Source organism: Diachasma alloeum, unplaced genomic scaffold (assembly GCF_001412515.2).
Source record: "Diachasma alloeum isolate Michigan unplaced genomic scaffold, Dall2.0 Dall_scaffold_78908, whole genome shotgun sequence".
Taxonomy (NCBI): domain Eukaryota; kingdom Metazoa; phylum Arthropoda; class Insecta; order Hymenoptera; family Braconidae; genus Diachasma; species Diachasma alloeum.
Genome location: NW_021683643.1, coordinates 4,792,922 through 4,815,719, shown reverse-complemented (window position 1 = coordinate 4,815,719; position 22,798 = coordinate 4,792,922). Strand labels below are relative to the sequence as shown.

Here is a 22,798-nt window from a genome sequence, read left to right as displayed (position 1 = left end):
AAGGCAAATATTTAGTCTTATGGCGGAGCTCTGAGAGATTGCTATTTGTTACAACCCTATTTTTTTAAGCATGGAGGAAGTTGACAATATTATTATTCACTCGCTGCGGCAAATCGGCTGGTAAGAGACCCTAAACACCACCTTATTCATCCTCGACCAATTTTTTGTCTGGAAACATTAATGCACTTAACCTGTCACCGGTTTCTGGAGCTGCAGGAGCTCCAGTGGGTGTAGCTGCTTGAAAAAAATAGAGAAATATCAACAAATTGCATTTAACATGAACTTTATTCCTTGTTCCGTTAGGGAGGTGGTCAAACTATTTAGATAAAATTTAGTCAGTCTTCGATAAATATTTTGAAATCTGAAGAAAATAACACAATTTTTTGAAGAACTTTGAAGAAAAATGACAACTGCAAAAAGAACTTGAACGAGAATTCCTCTAATTCTAATCGTTACACGAAATGAAATTTTTTACATGAAATACATCAGGGTAAACAGGTCAATTTCCGGACGGGGATTGGTTTCTGGACGATTTCAACTTCCATTGAATATTCCATAAATGATCAAATGAAAATTGTTCTGATTATTTCACTTTTCAATAATATTGCTCGTGTATAATCATGTGCTCAATTTTTTTCTATTAATCGACATTTAATAAATAAAAAATACAAAACTATAGCCCAGTCGTCCAGAAATTAGAGGCTTCGGTTGCATTCAACTATTCCTTAATTTCATTATTCTTTATATTGTTATTTTCACTTAAAATAATTTTTTCCTGCTAATTAAAACATTCTTGAAGATATGAAAGCCATCATGTCCCCATTTAGCGGATTTTTTATTTTAGATCCTATCACGAAACTCGAATTTCCCTTAACCGTCCAGCAATTGGTTTGTTCATCGGAATAAATACCTAACAATAATCTACGGATCAATTTTGATCGAAAGTTCATCGAAAGTAGTGTTCATCATTCCGGAGTAAAGTGGCTGAACAATTCATTTTTTCAAGCACGTGATGATTTCAATCCACCAACTCGAGTTAATTATTATAAATTTTCGGAAAATGGATAAACACCTTCAATCAACAATGTTTTCTATTGTTCCAGTGATATCGATGAGAACGTTACGAATTTGGGGGGTTTCGACACCGATCTAGTGGTGGAGGCAACTGTGAGATGTCTGGATGTCATCAAACCTGGCCTCGGCACCTCCAGGGTTCTTCCAGCAAATATGGCTGCGAGGTTTAGGGTTGGGGCTTCCCTAGCCCAAGCATGCTCGGTGAGTGCATGAATATCCTAACATTTCATTCATTTAGATCTGTCAATGCCTCAAATCAGTATTCTTTAATTATCAAGTTCTTAAAAAGATCGAAGAACATTTTGATGATGTGACACGATACCCCCTCTATTTATTTGGCCTGAAAATCGAAATGACTGGTAATTTTTCCTTAATTATTGTCATCGTATGGATGATTATGGATGATTATGGAATGAAATAAGTAAAAGACCCGAAATTAAGCGGAAGATTGGTCTGGGTTAAGATGAATCCATTTCTCTCCTCAACAACACAAAATTGTCAATATGTGAAAGCAACAGCTCTTTGCTTTTAACCCACGAGTCACGTCGAGGACGTGGCGGTGCGTCGGCTCTCAACGAGAAGAATCTAAACAATACCAACAACCCTAAGACACCGCCATGAACATTTCCTCTACTGTTTTTCCACCAGCAAAATATCACACATTAATTGTGTCTAAAATAGCTGTGAAATCTCTGAGGATATATACTCACATAACTATTCCACTTACAGATGTTGTAATCAATCAATTAAAATTCATATATAAGATGACAGATCCTTGATTGTTATTATTATTGGTATTATTATAAGATGACAGAATTAATCAATTCTGCATCTATCGATTTTATCATCAGGAAGATGTTAAATAATTTGAGTCCTGAAGCAAAGCCAAATCTCCACACAAATGACAACTCGACACTCGTACCGTAGACACAATTCATCACAACACCAAAACACGATTGAATAAAATCTGACCTGTGTGTATAAACCACAATAAATCCCCCCACCCCCAGCACATTCTTGAGGCACTAAGCCTCTGTGTTGGAATGCGACTTTTTTAGAATTTATACACTGAGAAGAAAAAAAAAATTTTTGTCAAATATTGATTTACTCGAGAGAAGCATTCATTTTTTCAAAATCGTATTTCTCCAATCGAGTCATTCCCAGGGGAGCTTGACTAGGTTTCAATTGCAAAAATCATGTTGCTCTAGAGGATGACTATGTTGCACATGACCTTGGACGAACTCTAATGATTATCAGGGATAGCCAAATTCATGATATTTAATTACCGTTAAATATTGTAACCATCAATTAGTGAACATCACTCTTAAATTTTTTGAGTACTTAGGAGAGGTTCGGGTAAAACGGACACTTTTGACTTTTTTTAAAATGTTAATAAGGGGTTGAAATATTTATAAAATTTGATAATTTTTTTTTCCGTACAAAGAACAATTCTTTCCCTTTGTGACGAGCCTAAACTGAGCTCAATTGATCAATTTGTTTCTGAGTTATGAATAATTTTAAAAAAGTCTAAAGTGTCCGTTTTACCCCACCCAACCCTAAATATCATCAGTTCAAATATTCAAATTTTCAACTATTTTATCAATCAATAATTGAGGTAGGAAGATTGGCAATTATTCGTCTAATCGAAAATCCCCCTTTTAAGAACTTAGAATTATTCACTTAGTGGTAAACTTACAGTTCCATATTAACAAATTGTAATTCATCATTATTCAAAAAAAATCAGATTATTAATATTATACTATTTGAAAATTTTGATCAGCATATTTTAAACCTTCATTAATGTAAGGGGTAAATCCTTGTAATATTACAGAAATTTAATATTGATGGCGATCCCTGATGATTATTCATTTTTCCTAAATTTCTTATTTTCTAGAGGGAAGAATTTCGATCAATTTTTTAATGTTGATAATTATTGAAGGAGTTCACTCAAGGTCATAACTAACATGATCATCCTCTAGAGCAATATAATTGACATAATTTAAACCTAATGAGGATTACCTGAGAATGGCTAGAAGCCAGAAATACGCTACTGAAAAAATAAATACTTCTCTCAAGTAAGTGGATATTCGCCAAAAATAATTTTTTTCTCGGTGTATTACTGTTTGTACTGATAAACCATGGGGTTTGATGTATAAATTACTGCAATTAGTTTGGAGTCATGTATTGCGACACTTCGCCAACATTTTTTCCTGAAAATTTTCTGAGGTACAAAAACGGTTGTCGCTCATGTTCATCGTCCAAATGAACTAAATTCCATTGCTCTTCAAAACCCACAACTGAACCACCAATTTTTCCTCCAGGAACTTGGTTACAGAGGGGACATAGGCTACCAGACGTTCCTCTACAGTTCCGAAACCGACTTGAGACGTGTCCTGATGTTCCTAACCGAGAAGCTCCCGAAGGAAACCGACAAAGCATCAACAGAGCCCACGAGTAAGCTCGACAAGCTCGAGAAGACTGTGGCCTCGGTCCTGCAAAAGCAGCTGTCAACCCCCTGGTTACCCCACTACTGCCACAGATCGCGAACCGATGGACACACCAGCATGCCTTACAGAGCAGTTGACCTCGACCTCCCCCCCGATAATCCAGACCCAGAGTACCAGGATTATCATGGTACATATCAGCCATCAGTGCCTGAGCTGGTGGACCAAGAGTGCCTCATACCCTCGATAGTATCAAGAACCTCGAAGTTACTTTACTCACGACCAACGAACATAATAGAACGACTAGAATGGCTGCACAAGTTCCCTGCGACCACTGAATCCACCAGTGAAGAGAGAATTTCGAGCAGATTCACTTTGAACGAGAGACTGCAGCTGCAGACGTCTAGGCGACGCGACGAGCCTGAAGAGGTGGAGAGGAGTCCAGAGTCAGCTTCGACGCCATCGGAGCCCTCAGCCCCTTCCAGAGAGGAGAGACAGATGCGGGAGGTCGAGGGGATGAAGGCAGACTGCGAGAGCTTGAGAGTTGAGGTCGAAGCAATGACTAATGAATTGGGGAAACTCGACACTCAGTTGTCCCAGGTGAGAACCAAGAGGCAGGAGGAGGAGAGGGAGCTGGAGGTGAGGGAGGAGCAGAGGAGAATCAAGGCGAGGACTTATGATCTCCTTGAGGATGGTGATAATAATGTTGTAAAGCTGGAGGGGGTCATCGAGGCTGGGAGAAACAAGTTGATTCATCTGGCTAATCAGTGGGAGAAGCACAGGGCCCCTCTCATCAAACAGTACAGGGACGAGAGGGAAAAATACTCAGCCAAGACCAGTACTAGTCAGAAGAAGCTGGATGAGCTGAGGATCCTCAGGGAGAGGGAGAGGGAACTTATGGAGGAGTGTCATATGAAGGATCAGCAGTATGCACAGCTGGTGGCTGAGGTGCAGAAGCTACCGAAGGACGTCAACAGGTCTGCCTACACTCAGAGGATACTGGAGATCATTAATAATGTGAGGAAGCAGAGGGATGAGATCGATAAGGTACTGGGGGACACGAGGGAGATCCAGAAGGAGATCAATACTCTGAGTGGCAGGCTGGAGAGGTCTTTCACGGTTGTTGATGAGCTCATCTTCAGGGATGCCAAGGGCAATGAGGCCTCCAGGAGGGCGTACAAGCTCCTCGCTACTTTACACTCTGATTGCAGTGAACTCGTTAATCTTGTGGAAGAGACTGGGACTACCTTGAGGGAGATCAGGGATTTAGAGGAACAGGTAAATATTGGTTTTTAATATTTGTATGGAATTCTTTTTCTAGATTCGATTTTCATGTAAAAAAAGTCGGTGAAGTTTCTTCAACTCAAATTTCATTTCTGATTAGATTTTTTAATATGAAAAAATTTGTAAAAATTCCGAAAATACTATTTGTAGGGAGGATTTTTTATGAATGATTGAAAAAAATATCGTCATCTTCAAAAATTGCATTTTATAATTGATTTATGAATTTGCTCTAAAGAGTGGACTTTCGAAGTTTTTTTATATTTTTAAAATATTTCCTAGAGGTTCAAAATGACAGGTTGAATTCAGATCTTCCAAGATTGAATAATAAAATCTGTCAGAAAATATTTTCAATGCTAAACCTCATTTTAAGCTATAAAATCTGTTGCGTATTGGTAAACTAGGATGAGTGCATTTTTTTCAAAACAAAATTTTTTCGCCAAATCGCTTCCACAAATTTTTGGGAAGGGATTTCACAAAAAAAATGCATTTAGCCTAGTTTACTAATTCACCGGAGAAATTGAAACGGATTGAATTAAAACAATAGTGATCGTACTTGGTATAATGAAATTGTCTTGATTTGTCCTCATGATTTATTTCTATTGTTTTGCTGTACTTCAGATTGATTCGGAATCTACGAAGAATGTTGGAGCCAATTTGGAGCGAATAACAGCTGATTTGAAGCAAATGAGACAAGAGACTGCGTCACTAACGGCACAACTAGCGAGTAAAAACTCGTGATTTATAGATTATTTACAGATGACACGCTTTGTTTCGAAGGTTTGTGAAATAATAATAGTGCTTCAGTGCATTTTCTTCACCAATTGAACATTTGATAGCTTTAAAATGGAGATTATTACACTTGACCTGAACATTCCCATATCCAGAATTACTGAGTAATGAATTGTAAAGAAAATTCAGGGCATAATAATAAGACCAAAATGAATAATTTCGCTCAAGAGGACCTAGATTCCCTAAGAAGTTCGAATAATAATCTTATGAGTTGTGACAACTCACTGTACCATGTTGAAATAGTTCAAGGAACCTTGCTGTTACTAAAATTATCGAATCAAATTGAGATTTAATACTGTAAATAAACATTAATATTCGAGGAGAATTTATTAAATTTTTCTTTGAAAAATGGAGATATCTACATAAAACGTACTGATTGAATGAATTAAATACGATTCTTGGTGGATTGCTGCCCAACTTCTGGGGGTATGTAGTTGTCTTCGGTGTCCTCCTTGACCTCGATTGGTGGCCCGTACATCTCATCTTCTATTTTGAGTTTCTCCTCAATCTGGAGCTCGAGCTTCTCTTCGTTCTCGAAGAACGTCAGGAGTCTTTCTCGCACTTGCAGGTCTTTCTTCATCGCCTCAACGTCCTTGAGTCTCTGCTGTCTGTCGATTTCTGCCAGTTGTTTTTGAAGGAGATCCATTCGGATTTTTTCCCACTCTTCATAAAGCTGCAGGGATCAATTTGATGAGATTATAAATTTTAAATCCATTGTAAGGGGGTGAAGGAGATAATTCAATTCCTAGACGTCTTAAATCCGACTGGTGATTTTAACTGATAACTTTTTGAGGATATTTAATAATTGATAATCTAAATTTCCAATTAAATATTTTAAATTAAATATTTAATAATATGGAATTGTAAATTTTTTATCAATCCAATAATGCTAAATTTCATATAAGGGATTTCCGATTATCCAAATGATCGTCAATCTTCCTAACTAAATTACTGATTAATAAATAATTCGGAATTTGAATATTTAAATTGATGATTACTTCAGTAATTATAATTTATGGATATGGTTGTCTCTGGTCGTGGGCAGTTGCGATGGGGTTTTTCTACTCCACACGAGTAAGAAATCCCATCGCACCAGCCCGAAAAAATACTATTTCTATCCTAGATAGCCATATTCATAAATCATAATTACCGTTAAATTTTGAAGCCGTCAATTAGTTGACATCACTCTTCAACTTTTAATTATTGAAGTCATTATCAATTTAAATATTCAAATTTTAACTATTTTATTAATCAATAATTTAGGTAGGAAGATAGCCGATTATTTAATTAATCGATAATCCCTTTCAAGAAATTGGAAATATTCACTTAGCGACCGGGTGTACTATTTTTCAAATGTTATGTGGATTTTTTTTTATCTTGCGTAATCCAAAATTATTAATTGAGTGGTACATATCATGTAGAAATTCCCAAAAATTATAGTAGAATGATTTTTAAAAAATATAAAAAATTCTGAACTTTTTCAAAGAGCGTTTTAATTGAGATTCAGAATGAGTTGAAAAAAGTGGAAATTACAAATATCTGATTCGCTGTGGCAAATTATCTATTAGCTGTCATTTTCCATGGTGGATAACAAAACACTAACTCCCCATGGGAAGTGACAGCTAGGTATCTCAATTTCCAAAACAGTGGTATGTAGTCATCTGCCATTTTTATGTGATAAAAGTGTGATTAAAAAATTCTCCAAAATATTACAACTTTTTTCTAAAGAGCCTTTTCCGTAATAAATGTCTCTGTGCAGTGTGGGAAAAGTTTTACGAAATCAGTCTTCCCCCTCTATGATATTGGGTGACAGGGCGCCATTTGTCACTGTAAATCAGATACATTTTTCAATTTCTAGTTATTCAACTTATTCTGAATATAAATTAAAAATGCTCTTCGAAAAAATGGAGAATTTCTTCTACTTTTTTTTTATTATTCACTCATATTTTTTCAAAACTTCTGCATGATGCAGGACTCAATTGACAATTTCAGATGACGAAAGATGAAAAAAAACATCGAGATAACGTTTGAAAGATAGTACACCCGGGCCTTAATGGAAAATTTACAGTTCTATATTATCAAATATTCAATTCATCATCAATCGGAAATGTAAACTATTAATATTATATAATTTTTTAATTTTGATGAGTATATTCAAAAATTTATCAATGTAAGTCACAAATCCTTTATTGAAGAAATATAATATTGATGGCCATTCCTGATTTCTACGAATGCTAAAACGTTCTTTCAATTTTATTGCAGAAAACTTGTTTGCATCTCTCGTGTTACTCAACAAGGAAGGTCCTCAGTGAATTTCCCTATCTTCCTCCGACTCAAAATTATGCAAAAACAATGAAAATAAACCTGAAAAAAAATTACCTTGCACTGCTCCTCGATATCCCCCTGCTCCCTCTCCACAACAGCCTTCTTGATCCTCTCCTCCATCTCTCCCTCCATACTCCCCTCCTTCAGCGTCATCCCCTGGAGTTTTCCCAGGACTTCCTTCACCTTCTCCACATCCTCGCCCGTCGTTTCCCCTTCAACTCCCTCCAGGTCCTTCGTCACGAGCTCCAGTGCCTCCTTATAAACTACGTCCTTTACATTTCCATCAACCCACCCCTGGCCCACCTCAGCAGCTCGCTCAAACTTCCCCCACAGGACGTATCCCCTCAGAACCAGGGACCTCCCCAGGGTATCATCCATGCTCTTCCCGAAGAAAACGAAGGTCTTACCAACTAGATGCTTCGGATCCGTCAGATCAAAATGATCATCGAAGTAAGGATTCCTCAGGTATCTCACCCTCACCTTCACCACCTCCTCCTTGGGGTCGACCGGAGGGGGTGGAGGCGGTGGTCCCCAGCCCTCGGTGTTCTCCAGGTACTTGTGACAGGAGTACACAGCAAGAGCATTGCAGATCGGGTGCTCCTGATCCTCTTGGAGCATCAGGAGAGTAGCGACCTTTGCTGCAGAGGCAAAATCCTTTCTCTTTATGAACGTATCCATCAACAAATTGTAGGAAAAATGATCCGGGAAGATTCCGTAGTTCAACCGGTCATTCAAAACTTCCAGCAACGTCTTCTCGTCCATCTCCAGGAAGTACCTTGTTGCGAACCAATATTTGTTATTGATAATTTTATCAACCAAACGGTACATTTCCGAGAAATTTTGAAATTTCGTAAGGGAGAGTGGGGCAAAATGAAACAGTGAGACAAAATGAAATACTCGAAAAACGACTGTTTGACGTAATTCAAGCAAAAAAAACTTTTTATCAACTTTTGTTCATTAACTTTTTTTTTATTCTTGGGAGTACTGATGAGAATAATAATTTTCCATTCAGTAGAATCATGAGACGGATACAAAATTATTATTCTCATCATTACTCCCAATAATAACAAAAGTTGATGAAAAAAATTTTTTTTTGCTTCAATTTTATTTTGACCCACTCTGCCCTAAATAGATTGACTCTTCAAGTTCGCAAGAGAGATGAGAATGAAAAAATAATCGTCGATGTCCACCCTCATAACCCGCATTTGATCGGGAAAAAATGACAGTAAGCCGCAAGCAAGTAATGATCAAATTGATTCTGATCATCAATTTCCATCTATCTAAATAACGCCCAGCTCTGGAGTCATCCCGCAATTTCTGTTTGTGAAAAATTGAGGATTCTGAAGATGAGTTTAGCAACCGAGAGGACAACTCTGACTTCGATTAGACGATTGATGACAGAACGACCTGATCTTCGGTCAGTGGGTTAATTTTTGTATAATTGACATTATATTTTGGACGAAAAGAAAATCATAAAAACAGAATTATATTGAGAAAATTTTGAACTCAAGTCAATCAAAGAAAAAACGCAAAAAAAACGGCCGAATGCGAGCGCTACCCTCCCGTGGGTCAAAGAACACTTTTCCCACTGAAGCGTACGTAAAAGGTAATTTTACACGCAAGTGAGGAAAATTAGACTTACTGCACAGAGTGATATAAGTTATCATAACAACTACCTATGTGGTCCGACTTCGCCCGGGCAGAATAAGAGAAAATTGAATACCAGATTTTTGAAAATTTTCGAAATTAAAGAAAACACTTGCATGTTTTTGACTTTTCTAAAATACCCGAAAAGTTTCTCAATTTCTTTGGAAAACCCTCAAATTTACTTGACTTCTTGAATGTTTTAGAAGAGGCGAAAACATTAAGGTTTTTCTTTTTATTGCAGGAATTCTCAAAAATCCTGGTATTCAAATGTTTCTTATTTTGCCCGGGCGAAGTCGAGCCACGCAGCTAGTTAATCAGAATTTGAAATTGAATTGCTCAATTGGACCAAACATTTTTTTTAGAAAACCCGACAATTCCTTCGAATTTTCTAGAAAACCCAAAATTTTACTAGAATTTTTCAGATTTTTCCAGAAATTTTTCCAGAAAATCTGAAAATTCGTTCAAGTTTTCTAGGAAATTTGAGAAATCTAATGAAAGTCTCAATTTTGCCTCACAGGCCTCTATTAATAAACTAACTTATTGCGAGTTGCTAAATTGTTATTTTGAAAAGGAGCAATACTTCTAATCAAACATTTGTGTTTCACATCAGGAATCACACTCAAATGATCAGGAAAAATGGAAATCGTCTAGTATCTTGTGCGAAGAATATCAAATCAAAGTATTTTCCCCTCTGAGCGCAAGGGAAGTGGGGGATCCATAATTTTCGGGATTTTATTCCCTACAATCCCGGTGGTATCTTCTACCAAGCAGGGATAGCCAAATTTATGATATTCTATTATTACGGTTAAATATTGTAGCATCAATTAGATAACATCACTCTTGAAATTTTTTGAGTACTTAAATATCACCAATTCAAATATTCAAGTTTTCAACTATTTTATCAATCAATAATCGAGGTAGGAAGATTGATGATTACTTGTGTAATCGAAAATCATTTAGTAGTAAATTTACAGTTTCATATTAACAAATTTTAAATACATCATTATTCATAAAAAATCAGATTATTAATATTATATTATTTGAAAAATTGAATCAACAAATTTTAAACCTTCAATAATGTAAGGGTGAAATCCTTGTAATATTGTAGAAATTTAATATTGATGGGGATCCCTGGTACCAAGATTGGGCTGTATTTTCGAACAGCGATACAAGAAGAAGAAATTCATTGTGAGACGAGACATACTTGACAACTGCGTGGTGGGTTGAGTCAAGTGTGCTGGTCGTCTGCATCGTGAGCCTCAACTTGTGAAGGATGTCCACTAGCTCGTCCACCCTCTCGTCGTCCTTGACAGTGTTGGCGAAGATGTCGACGTCCACTGCACTTATCGATCCTGTGCTCTGGTACTTCTGGTCGAGCTCCAGGAACATGTCACTGGGATTGATCTTGCTGAGGAGAGGGGACTCGAATCTCTTGTTCCAGGCATCGGTGCAAGGGTAGGAGGCCGAGAGGAAGGTCCTCGAGGGCCTCTTCAAGCGCCTCAGCCGAAGCAAGGGACGAGTGCTCGATCTCACAGAACTCCACATATTTTGTTTTTTTTTCTTAAAGGTCTGAGGGGTTTAGATGAGCCTCAGAGCCATCATCAGTCGATTCGGAGCCTGGAGTGAGGTTAAGTCACATGTTTTTGGGGGAACAGCAGAGTTTATGGGATTTCTGAGGGGTTTGTTAGACTAGAAATGGGGAGAACCCTTACCTGAAGGTTTCTGACGAGTTTTTAGAGAGGATCAAGGTGATTTGATAGAGAATTCTTTGTTGTTTAGAGGAACTTTATCAGACTGTCCGGCTAGTTTTTGTATTGTTGCTGCGTCGATACTGCAGAGTTTTGGATTTTCTAGAGGTTATTATTTTGTTTTTGGAGCAGCTGGAGTGTTTGAACAATGAAATGAGATTTCTTTTAATTGTCGAATCTCTGGGGATTCATTCTTAATTATTAGGACGAGTTTTCGTTAAGGAAATGAGTGAGAGAGGGACTGTTGACGCGAGGAAGTGCTGGAGGAAGCAGAAGAGGGCACAGCACAGACTTTCGAGGGATATGGGGATCAATTGTTGTGATACTCCTACTCAGGTAATTTTATGAATGAATGAACAGTTGAATATTATTCAAACAAAGGAACAGCATAAATGTTCGTAGATTGAATTTTTTATTTACTTGCAGTCGAATTTGTTATTTACCATTTTTATTGTTTGTTTTCATTCGCAGAATTTAGTCATTTGTAATGCTGGATTGGTGACTGGTTTCACACGTCAGAATCTGGAAGACATTCTACGAAATTCTTGTGATTTGGTGAAGAATTATGAGATTTTAATGCCTCCGGGGAAGTCGTACTGCTTTGTTCAATTTCCAAGTCCAGAAATTGCTTCGAGAGTTTATGGTAGGGTCAATGGACAGGTCATCGATGGACAAGAGTCTCCTCTGTATTTAACATTTTCAGAATCACGTGAGTTTTTTTTTCATATGTTGTTCGTCGTCTTTTTGTTTAATAAGGGTGGGGCAAATTGGTCACTTGACTTTTGTTTCGATGTTCGTAATTGTGAAAGAAATTCGTTAATTGAGAGAATTGTATAGAATTGTACGTTGGAAGAAAAAAAGTACTAGGGTGAATCGTCCAGTGTTCGAACGAATAAGGTCACAGTTATTTTTGACGTAGATTTAAAAATATAACCAAGTCGAAAATTGATTTAAAAATAATTTTAACTCCCCTGTACATCTCCATAGATAATAGAAAAAAATATTATGGATATTAATTGACGATACAATTAATGATATGAATACAAAAAGCTGAAAATGAGTGAAAACCCAGTAATCGAAATGCGTATTCTGTAAGGGGAATATGCTATCGGCGGTGTGTCATCGAAAACTGGGTTTTCCGCTGGTAATAAGGTAACTTAGACATTTTCAATCATCACAATATCATTTGGAAATGTCATAATTCTATTTTTCATGTATAATGCGAGGCATCTCTACCTTCTACTAATTTATTTTATAGAGAAAGTACCAATTAGTTCGATTACTGATCTGGTTCGAACACTGGTTGGTTCACCCTATTCAATTAACATTTCAACGAGTTATTAACGTTGTGAAAAAATTCCGAAAGTGTCAATTTTGTCCCCCTCACATCTAAATGAATAATTGTAGTAGAAATTTCAGAGAACATTTTCAAGAACATTTTCATTGCTTTTCGCTGGGGAATTCAAAGAAAAATTCTCAACAGGAAAAAATTAATAGATAGTAGTTCTTTTTTTCAAATCGTTTTTTTGAGGTTTCTTTCATAGAAATTTTTTGTTTTTAAATTTTGCTTCTGATCTAATCCCCTTACAGACCACTCATATAAATAATGGTGCGATCAGTTGCATAAATTGTGAAAGAGAAAAATAATAAATGCAGTAAAACAGAGTCATACATCAGTATATAATGCCCTCAAACATAAATCCACGAATTGTCTACTTCTTTCTCACTATTAACAAATAGTAATGGTCGTCATAATGACTTCTTTTAATGGAAAATATCAAGAGACAATTCTCGCTGGAAATTAATTGAATGCCGATCGATTTATATTGAAAATTCTGTAGCTTTTCCATTAAGCAAAGCCAATCAATTTGGATTTTTCGATTCAAATCATCCTGGGGAGATTTTATTTATGGGAAATATTCAAACTAAATTGACTCATCCTTTTACACTGTATTTTTCTTCATTTATTATTGGAAATTATTTCATAATTATTTTTGGAGTCCTAAAAATTGGCTATTCATATTCCTCTTTAAAGTGGAAACTCTACTTATTACGTTTGTACACTCTACTGCTCTATTATTTAATAATTAAAATTATTTGTGCCAAAATGATCTAGTGCCAAAGTTGGAAGACAATTCGATGTCTCCCGACTTCCCTCCAGGTCTGAGGATTATCGAGGACTTCATAACACCTGAGCAAGAAATTTTTCTACTGGAAAATGTCCACTGGAATGAGAAGGATTCGTCCTCAGAGCTGAAACACAGGAAAGTCAAACATTTTGGGTTCGAGTTTCGTTATGATACTAATCGAGTCGACCCAGACGACCCCATCACTCCAATTCCTGAGGTTTTTAGGTTTCTGCAGAAGCTATTTAAGGAGCACCACTGTGGAGAGTTCGTTTACGATCAATTGACAATCAATCGGTATTTGCCTGGTCAAGGTAATTGGGGCGAATCACAAGCCTAAAAATACTCATGAAAAAACCTAGTGCATACACTGAGAGAAAAACGACAAAGTTCTCAAACAAATCTTACTTGTGCCAAGATAATAGTTTTTTGAAAATTATCAAAAAAGGATTTTTTTGTGTCAAACATGCAGAAAGTACGCTGAAATGAAAATTTTTTGTCGCGAAAATAGATTTAGTAGTTTAAAAAAAATTGCATCCGCTGTACACTCAAGAAATATCATTTCTAGTACAACTCCTTTGTTATTCAATACTCCCATAGGTATTTTGGTCCCGAACAATATTTGTTTTATGCAAAACAAGGGATAGTAGTTTTTCGTTTCGGCTGTCTAATAATCACAGACAAGAAATGAACCCTTAAATGAAACAATAATAATGATATGATAACAATCTTGTAACTTGGTGATAAAATATTTTTATTGATAAATTTTTCTCTACATCAGATATTTTCATCCTGCAAGTCTCTCCTTAAATTTTCTAACGACCAATTAGAATTGATTAATACATTTTCGTTCAGGCATTCCACCCCACATCGACACTCATAGTGTCTTCGAGGACCCAATCCTGAGTCTATCACTGGGCTCAGCCTGCGTAATGGATTTCAAGAAGAACGAGAAGAAAATTCACATTCCTCTTCCTCCTCGGTCGCTACTAGTAATGTCTGGGGAGTCTAGGTATGCCTGGTCCCACGGGATATGCCCTCGACACAGTGACATCGTGTCAGACGATAATGGCATTACTACAAGACAGAGAGGCACTCGTACATCATTCACTTTTAGAAAAGTGAGGAGAGGAGATTGTCAGTGTTATTTCGACGAGTACTGTGATACGGTGGATAAATACAGCAAAAATATAGATGACTCTGTAGCCCCAGGGCTAGAATTATCTTATGTGCATGAGGTAATTATCACAACATAAAACTCTGAATAAATCAATAATAATTGGAAAATTCTTAACTCGTCGTTACTCACGCAGTTCTTGAACAAGTTTTTCAATGGCATTTCACTTATCGACAGTAAACATAATGAAAAGAAAAGAGAATGGAATTGGATAGTTAAATGTTTGAAGAATAATATTTGTCCAATAATGTTCGTTTTTATCGATGCTGACGTGCTGAGAGAAAATATTGAAAAACGCCTGGGGTGTCCTACACCTTACGTGAGGACCAGAGCGTTAATAATACTTGTTGGTAGTTATTGTTGATTTATCAATGATAAGTAGGAAGCTTTCATAACAAGATTTTTTAAGAGAAAATGTTTGTTTTCAGGTATATGAAGAAATTTCGAGTCACTTCGATGAGACAAGACACAAACAGTGGCCCAATGTAGCTAAATTCCTTGAGAGTATTGAGCCAGGAAGTTTTTTACTCGATGTTGGATGTGGAAATGGAAAATACCTGAATGAAACCCCAGGGATTTTTAAGGTAAAAGAACATAATTTCTCTTTAGATCAATTCACTTCATTGTTTGAAAAGAGTTGGAATTTCATGGATTGTTTTGCTTACATGTGATTTACGGGGAGAAGAATCGTAAATTACAGAATTTTACAGAGAATTCAACGCAATTCTCGACTGGATTAAATTTCCAATCAAAACATGAATGTTTAGCGCCAAGTTATGCAAAATTATTACATAATAATAATCCGCTCTAATTTTAAATCTCCAATTTTCAATTTCTGTCATTTATTCTATTCATTCTATCAAAAGACAAGGATAGAAATCGAATTTATGGGTATTCTTTCATTACTCGAAAAAATATATGAGGTATTCCCCGTCAAATGAGTCAATCGCTGACCCCCACCCTCTTGGAAATTAATGGCGATTTTTTCTATGATCGGGGAGGCTGAAAAACTATCAAATTTTTTCAGATTTTTTCGGCAGCCCAGTTTGGAGATGTTTTTTTTTCACATTTTTCCGTTTTTTCCAATAACTCGAGTTCTATTTGTCCGATTTTGATTTATTAAGCGTCAAAATGTTCCATTTTTTACCGCCTATACGACTATTTTTAGTAATTTTTTTTTTCGATTCCTAGATGCCCATAATAACGAATTTTCGAAAAAAAGTTGAAAAACTTGCATTTTGCAAATTACGTCACGGTTGATATTCAAATTTTTTTTTCAGTAATTCTCATAATCAAAACAAGTATTTTGGGCTGTCATTCAAGTTGCGCATCCTCCTGGATCTATGTTATTTTTAATTTTTTCTTTTGGAAATCTTGCAAATTTGGTCAAAACACCACAAAACGACTTCGACTATGTATCGAAAAAATAGATAATATATGTATAGGTATACAATCAAATTCACTTCAAACTGTCTATAATCAAAGTCAATCAACGCCATTTTGAGGCGTTGCGACCAAATTTACGGAATTTCGAAACGAAAAAACTGAAAATAAAATAAATCCAGGACGATGCCCAACTTATATGATGGCTCAAAATACTTGTTTTGATTATAAGAATTACTGAAAAAAAAATCAAACAAATCATCCGTGACATAATTTGCAAAATTCAAGTTTTTCAACTGAGTACCGATATCTTTTTACCATATGAAGGGAAAAATTGATTAAAAATTTTTGAAGAATACATGAAGAGATTTTTCTATTACCCGAATGAGATTTTGAATGACTTTTGTTTTGTGTGTTTATTTTGATCACAAACAAAACATTTTTGATTGATCTTTAACATAATTGCTCTTCATTCAATGTTGTAACTTATGAATGAATGAATGGATAAAATTGAATTAGTCTAATTGTGAAGACGGAAATGAAAATAAAATAAAATAAAATAGTATAGGGGAGGTAGGGGCAAAGCGGACCCCTTCGAAAAAAAAAAGTGTGGGGTAAAGTGGACCCTCACATAAATTATTGAATCGAGTCGCCAGAATTATTCTAATACGTTTTATAAAGTGAAATTTACTACCTGGACTAAAAAAATATGCAATGAGGGTAAGTATAAATTTGTGTGAGCTCCTGCGGATCTAATTGTGAACAAAAAATGTGAGTTTTTGATCGACAGCGATTACATTCTATCCAATCGGTAGAACAACATGACAATGACTCCTGACAAACGGAAAATTAAAATAATTTTAAAAAAACAGAGGGTCCACTTTGCCCCAACATTAATTTTTTTTTAAATTTAATGACAGATCTTAATTGCAATTCTAATGAGATTATGATCTCCACGTGAAGTGCATTGACTCATTAGAATTTAAAAAACTAAACGATTCGCTTAGAGGGTCCGCTTTGCCCCTACCTCCCCTATATTTATTGAAAATCAAAGAATATCAACAATTAAAAAATCAGAAAGTTTGTTTTCAACAAGAAGCTTTCAAAAACTTCAAAAAACTTTCCTATCTCCCAGAATATCCATGATATTTGAAGGAAAATGATGTCAATACCAATCTGGCTTTGCACTACTTATTTCATTTTTTCATGTTTTTATTTCTTGACCAATGGAGTGTAATACCCACAAAGAATCTCATCTCAATTAGAAAAATGTTCTAGGTCGGCTGCGACAGGAGTTCAGGATTAACTGGGATCTGCAGAAAAAGATCCTTTGAGGTTTTCCTATCCGACTGTCTCCAATTACCATTTAAATCGAATTCTCTGGACGCTGCAATAAGCATCGCAGTGATTCATCATCTCTCGACCCCAGAGAGACGGAGATCCGCTTTTCTAGAGATTCTCAGAGTACTGAGACCTGGGGGAAGGTGTTTGATATACGTTTGGGCTAAGGAGCAGCACAGGAACTCGAAGGACTCGACTTACCTTCGGTTTAATCCCAAGAAAAACGAGGGTTCAGGGAGCAGGGAGCTGCAGAAACTCTTTCAGGGACTTGCTCTTCCTGTCCACGAGAATCGAACGAATTTCAGTCACAGTGACGTCCTCGTCCCCTGGAAGAGGAAGGGAGGGGGCGAATTTCTGAGGTACTATCATGTTTTTGAGGAAGAAGAGTTTGTGGAACTTTGTAAAGGCCTCATTGAATCAACAGTTGAGAGGATTTACTACGATCAAGGGAATTGGTGTACCATTTTGAAGAAAATATAGTTTTTTACAGTCAATTTGTTGTTAATTAATTGATTTCATACCAATTAGTGGAGAAATTTTTTTTTTAGCCAAGAGAAGACAATATTTTCCTATTGCTTTCGAATGGAAGCATTGTAATCGCTCATATTTAAGTTTTGAATTTTTTGTGTTATGTCGACCCATTATAGTCCAAAAAGTTCGAAAATGCAATTTTCAGACCGTGTCTGTACGTATGTGTGTGGTAAAGTTTTTATTCAATTGGTTGATAATGAATGGATGGAATTGAATCTTTTTTTTTTCAAAAGTAGCTGTTGTTGAGCCCTATTGATCGCCAATAATTAAAATTTAATTCATCGATTAGTTTTTTTAATTTTTGAATTTTTTCGAAAATCGGTTGTCCTACTATAACTAAAAAAAATGTACTGAATTGATTGAATGATGGCTTCAAAAATTAGTTTGGATGTCCCTTTGAACGAGTGCGAAGATGAAGGCGATAGCAATAATCGTTATTTTAGTCGAAAATTTTGTATTTTTTGAAAATCAAAATTCCGGGGATATCTTTAAATATGATGCTTGAAATGAATTCAATCATAGCTTAAAATGTTTGTTTTAATGCCATTAAGTCGAAGTTAAAAGATGACTACGATAGCTATATTGATTGATTTGATTTTTATAATGATTGTTGAAAATTTTGAATTTTATGAATTTCCCTGAAAGTGAGCTTTCTGATGGTTTCTTTAAATGTGATGTTTCAAATTCATTCAAGTATGTGTAAATAACAGTTTTATATTGCCATTTTATCGAAGGGCTGAGGGGAGAGATAGAGCTGTAAAAAAGGCAATCGGTTGTATAGAAGAAGAGGGATAATAATAATGAGGATCCTGCTAAAATTCAACTAGTTGAAAATCGGACAAAATTAGGTAAAAGGAAATCTTATTCAATTTAATAAAATGACATAAACAAGGAATTATACATGATAGAAGGAAATGATGTGCAAAATAACCATTGAGAAGTATATTGTTAATTTATTAGCAAAAATAACTGTACTACATACAACACAAGAGCAATTTGCTACTTGTCTGTTCCTAGTTTTGAGACCTGGAGAGGGGGTTCGGTTAAGCAGAAACACAGGCACTCGAAAGACTCGACTTGTCTTCGATTCCATTCCATAAAAAAACGAAGATTCAGGATGCACCGAGCTGCAGAAGCTCTTTCAGAGACTTTCTTTTCACGGCCAAAAAAATCTAATGAATTTTAGTCGTTGAGGAAGAGGAGTTTATATTCAAATTTTAAAAAAATTAATGAAACTTTCTAAAATCTTAGTGAGTCAACAATTTAGAGAATTCATTGCGATCAGGGAAAATGGTGTATCATTTTAAGAAAAGTAGTTTTTGCAGTAAATTTGATATTAGTTGATTGAATTTTATTAATTAGTGGAGAAAGTATTCAGCGAAGAAAGAGTGGTAAAAGTCTCTCATCTGTTCCCGGTTTAAACACACCACTGAGAGAAAAACAGAAGAGCTCTCAAACAAGTCTTATTTGCGCCAAAAAAAATCGTTTGTTAAAAACGATCAAAAAAGGATTTTTTTGTGCCAAACATGCGAAGCGTGCGCTGAGATTGAATATTATTTCTGCAAAAATCGATTTAGTCTTTTCAAAAACATTTTATTCTCTGCGCAAGCAAGAAATGTAATTTCTAGCACTATTTCTTCGTTATTCGATGCTCCCATACGTATTTTGCTCCAGGCAAATGCTCGTTTTATATGAAGCGAGAGATAGTAGTTTGTCGTTTCGGCAAATCAATAATCACAGACGAAAAATGAATTCTTAAGGTTATCCAAGTACTTTGACTATTTTTTCTCCAGTGAAATGCTTCTCTACTTTTGTAGTCGAGCCTCACAGCTTTCTTTTGAGCCCCATTTGACCCTAAGTTTCCGGGCATTTTACAAAGACTATTATTTAAACTTTGCAGGTCTGAATTTGAATCTTTATATACTACTGTTAGAAAACATTATAAAAATCTGAAGAAATTTTAGAAAGTTTACTTTTGGAGGAAGATTGATGAAATAATTAAAAAGTTGTAATTTTTGAAAATTATGAGCCTTTTCTACAAATAATTTATAAACAATCAATTTTCTACCATAAAAGTCATTTGTTCGGAATCGTAACAAATTTATTAATATTCAGAATTTTACCATAAATCGTTTTCATGCCTAAAAAAAAAGGTTTCCGAAAGGTTGAACAATTTTAATTATGTATTTATAAACAACGAATGTTTAAAAAATAATAATTCTGTGCAAAATGAAATTTCAATGACACTGAATATTCATGAATTTTTTCAAATTTTTCTCACGCAATTTGATTGACAAATTTGATGATTGAAAATAGTTGAATCTATAGTGTGGTCTGTACCAAACTGTAAAAGATACTTGGATATTCTTAAAGGCAATAATAATAATGATATGACAGCAATCTTGTAACTTAGGGACAAAATATTTTTTTTGATAAACTTCTCTATAATAGTATTTTTTTTTATTCATTTTTTTTCTATAATAGTATATTTCGTTACGAGTGCGGAAAAGAGTTTTTTGGCTCATGGGAGGTTTCGGCACGAGCCGAAGGCGAGTGATATAATCCCACGAGCCAAAAAACAATTTTCCCACGAGTATCGAACGATATTTTTCATCACAATGTACGGAAAAGGGACGCTTTATCCACGCTTCGCGTGCCTAAACAGTTACTTTTTCGCACAGCGTAATGAAAAAGGTATTTTTATCCTAAAAACGCACCATCTTGTATATAAATGATACGCCTCATGAGCCAAGTATTTCATTGTTGTTGAAACAAACAATTTCTTTTTTGGCAAATGACTGACGATCGGAGCAAATGTAACTGGTCTCCAATTACTCATTATCTCAATAATGAGAAAAGATTGAATGTCTTTTGTAAAAAATTTCATCAGTTACACGGAAAGAAAAGCGATAGAATTCTTAAACTATTCTTACTTCCAAAAAAATATTTTTTTTTATTTTCAAGAGGATTTTTTTATGCCAGACATGCAAGGTGGACCGCGATAAAAAATTTTTATCACAAAAATAGATTTAGTAGTTTCAAAAAAATTGTATTCTCTGCGCAAACAAAAAATCTCATTTCTAGCACTACTTCTTCATTATGCGATATTTCCGTACGTATTTTGCTCCCGAAAAATGTTCGTTTTATGCGAAACAAGGGATAGCAGTTTTTCATTTCGGCTATTCAATAATCACATGCAAGCAGGGATCGCCATCAATATTAAATTTCTGTAATATTACAAGACTTTGACCCTTACATTAATGAAGGTTTAAAATACGTTCATATAATTTTTCAAATAATATAATATTAGTAAGATGATTTTTTTTCAAATAATGATGTATCTAAAATTTGTTAATATGAAACTGTAAATTTACCACTAAGTGAATAATTCAAATTTCTCAAAAAAAATTTCTTCCTACCTCAATTATTGATTGATAAAATAGTTGAAAATTTGAATTTTTGAATTGATGATACTTGACTTGTCAAAAAATTTAAGAGTGATATTAACTAATTGATGGCTACAATATTTAACGGTAATTAAATATTACAAATTTGGCTATCCTTGCATACAAGAAACCGATATGATAGCAATGTTGTAACTTACGGAGAAAATATTTCCTGCTAAATTTTCTTCGATATGAGATAGGGGAGGGTGGGGTAAAATGAACATTGTTGACTTTTTTAAAAATATTCATAACTCAGAAACAGACTTATCAATTGAGCCCAGTCTAAGCTCATCACAAAGGGGAAAACTTATTCTTTCAATTGAAAAATAAAATTATTTCATTTCATGAACAATTTAATACGTCATGAACATTTAAAGAAAGTCGAGTGTTCATTTTACCCCACCCTCCCCTATTCTCATCCTGAAAAGACATCGTATCGTGTGAATTATCCGCCTTTTGAGCCAAATATTTCATTGTTTTTTTTTTCATTTAAGGCCCGGGTGTACTATCTTTCGAATGTTATCTGTTTTTTTTCATCTTTCGTAATCCAAAATTGTCAATTGAGTGGTACATCATGTAGAAATTCCCAAAAATTATGATAGAATGATTAAAAAAATAGCAAAAAATTTTGAACTTTTTCAAAGAGCGTTTTTAATTGAGATTCAGAATGAGTTGAAAAAAGTGGAAATTACAAATATTTGATTCGTTGTGGCAAATTATCTATTAACTGGCATTTTCCATGGTGGATAACAAAACACTAACTCCTATGTGAAATGACAACTAGGTATCTCAATTTTCAAAGCAGTGGTATGTAGTCATCTGTCATTTTTATGTGATAAAAGCGTGATTAAAAAATTCTCCAAAATATTACCACTTTTTTCAAAGAGCTTTTTCCGTAATAAATGTCTCTGTGCAGTGTGGAAAAAGATTTACAAAATCAGTCTTCCCCCTGCATGATATTGGGTGACAGGTCGCCATTTGTCACCGTTAACCAGATACATTTTCCAATTTCTTGTTATTCAACTTATTCGGAATATAAATTAAAAATGCTCTTTGAACAAATTAAGAATTTTTTCTACTTTTTTTTATTATTCATTCATAATTTTTCAAAACTTCTGCAACTGACAATTTCAGATGACGAAAGATGAAAAAAAAACATCGAGATAACGTTCGAAAGATAGTACACACCCGGGCCTTAATTTTATTTAATTTTATTTTCAACTAACGATTTTGTTGGCTCAAACAGAACTGGTCTGAGAATGTGTTCGTTTTTCTCTCAGTGTTGGTCTAAGGAACATGATCACAGGAATTTGAAAGACTCGGCTTCTTAGTTTTCATCTAAAAAAAAGAGGATTCAAGGGATACGGAGCTGCAGAAGCTTTTTCAGGGATCCGCACTTCTTGTCCACGAAAATCGAACGGATTTTATTCACAGCGATGCCCTCCTGCATTGAAAGAGGAACGGAGAGAGCGAATTTCTGAGG

General features: G+C 35.1%; 3 protein-coding genes across 4 annotated transcripts; 2 read left to right on the top strand and 1 right to left on the bottom strand.

Annotated features, from left to right (window-relative positions):
* The first annotated feature begins 16 nt into the window (after positions 1–16).
* On the top strand, positions 17–5,916 carry LOC107047869 (coiled-coil domain-containing protein 22 homolog). The gene is made up of 4 exons (XM_015270754.1): positions 17–120; positions 1,104–1,275; positions 3,396–4,796; positions 5,421–5,916. Exons 1-4 carry the CDS (start codon positions 71–73, stop codon positions 5,538–5,540), a joined length of 1,743 nt encoding a protein of 580 aa, XP_015126240.1. The 5' UTR covers positions 17–70; the 3' UTR covers positions 5,541–5,916.
* On the bottom strand, positions 5,894–11,592 carry LOC107047870 (28S ribosomal protein S27, mitochondrial). The gene is made up of 4 exons (XM_015270755.2): positions 11,276–11,592; positions 10,768–11,180; positions 7,971–8,691; positions 5,894–6,264 (listed from the first exon to the last, which is right to left on the bottom strand). Exons 2-4 carry the CDS (start codon positions 11,106–11,108, stop codon positions 5,977–5,979), a joined length of 1,350 nt encoding a protein of 449 aa, XP_015126241.1. The 5' UTR covers positions 11,109–11,180; positions 11,276–11,592; the 3' UTR covers positions 5,894–5,976.
* On the top strand, positions 11,186–17,832 carry LOC107047868 (alkylated DNA repair protein alkB homolog 8). 2 transcript variants are annotated; one of them, XM_015270753.2, is made up of 7 exons: positions 11,186–11,419; positions 11,517–11,647; positions 11,783–12,020; positions 13,428–13,751; positions 14,293–14,675; positions 15,043–15,198; positions 17,276–17,832. In XM_015270753.2, the coding sequence occupies exons 2-7, from the start codon at positions 11,537–11,539 to the stop codon at positions 17,816–17,818; spliced, it is 1,755 nt and encodes a 584-aa protein (XP_015126239.1). In that variant the 5' UTR covers positions 11,186–11,419; positions 11,517–11,536; the 3' UTR covers positions 17,819–17,832. The 2 variants fall into 2 exon arrangements, with proteins under 2 accessions (XP_015126239.1, XP_028982558.1); XM_029126725.1 differs by having other exon boundaries at positions 11,413–11,647.
* Positions 17,833–22,798: the final 4,966 nt, after the last annotated feature.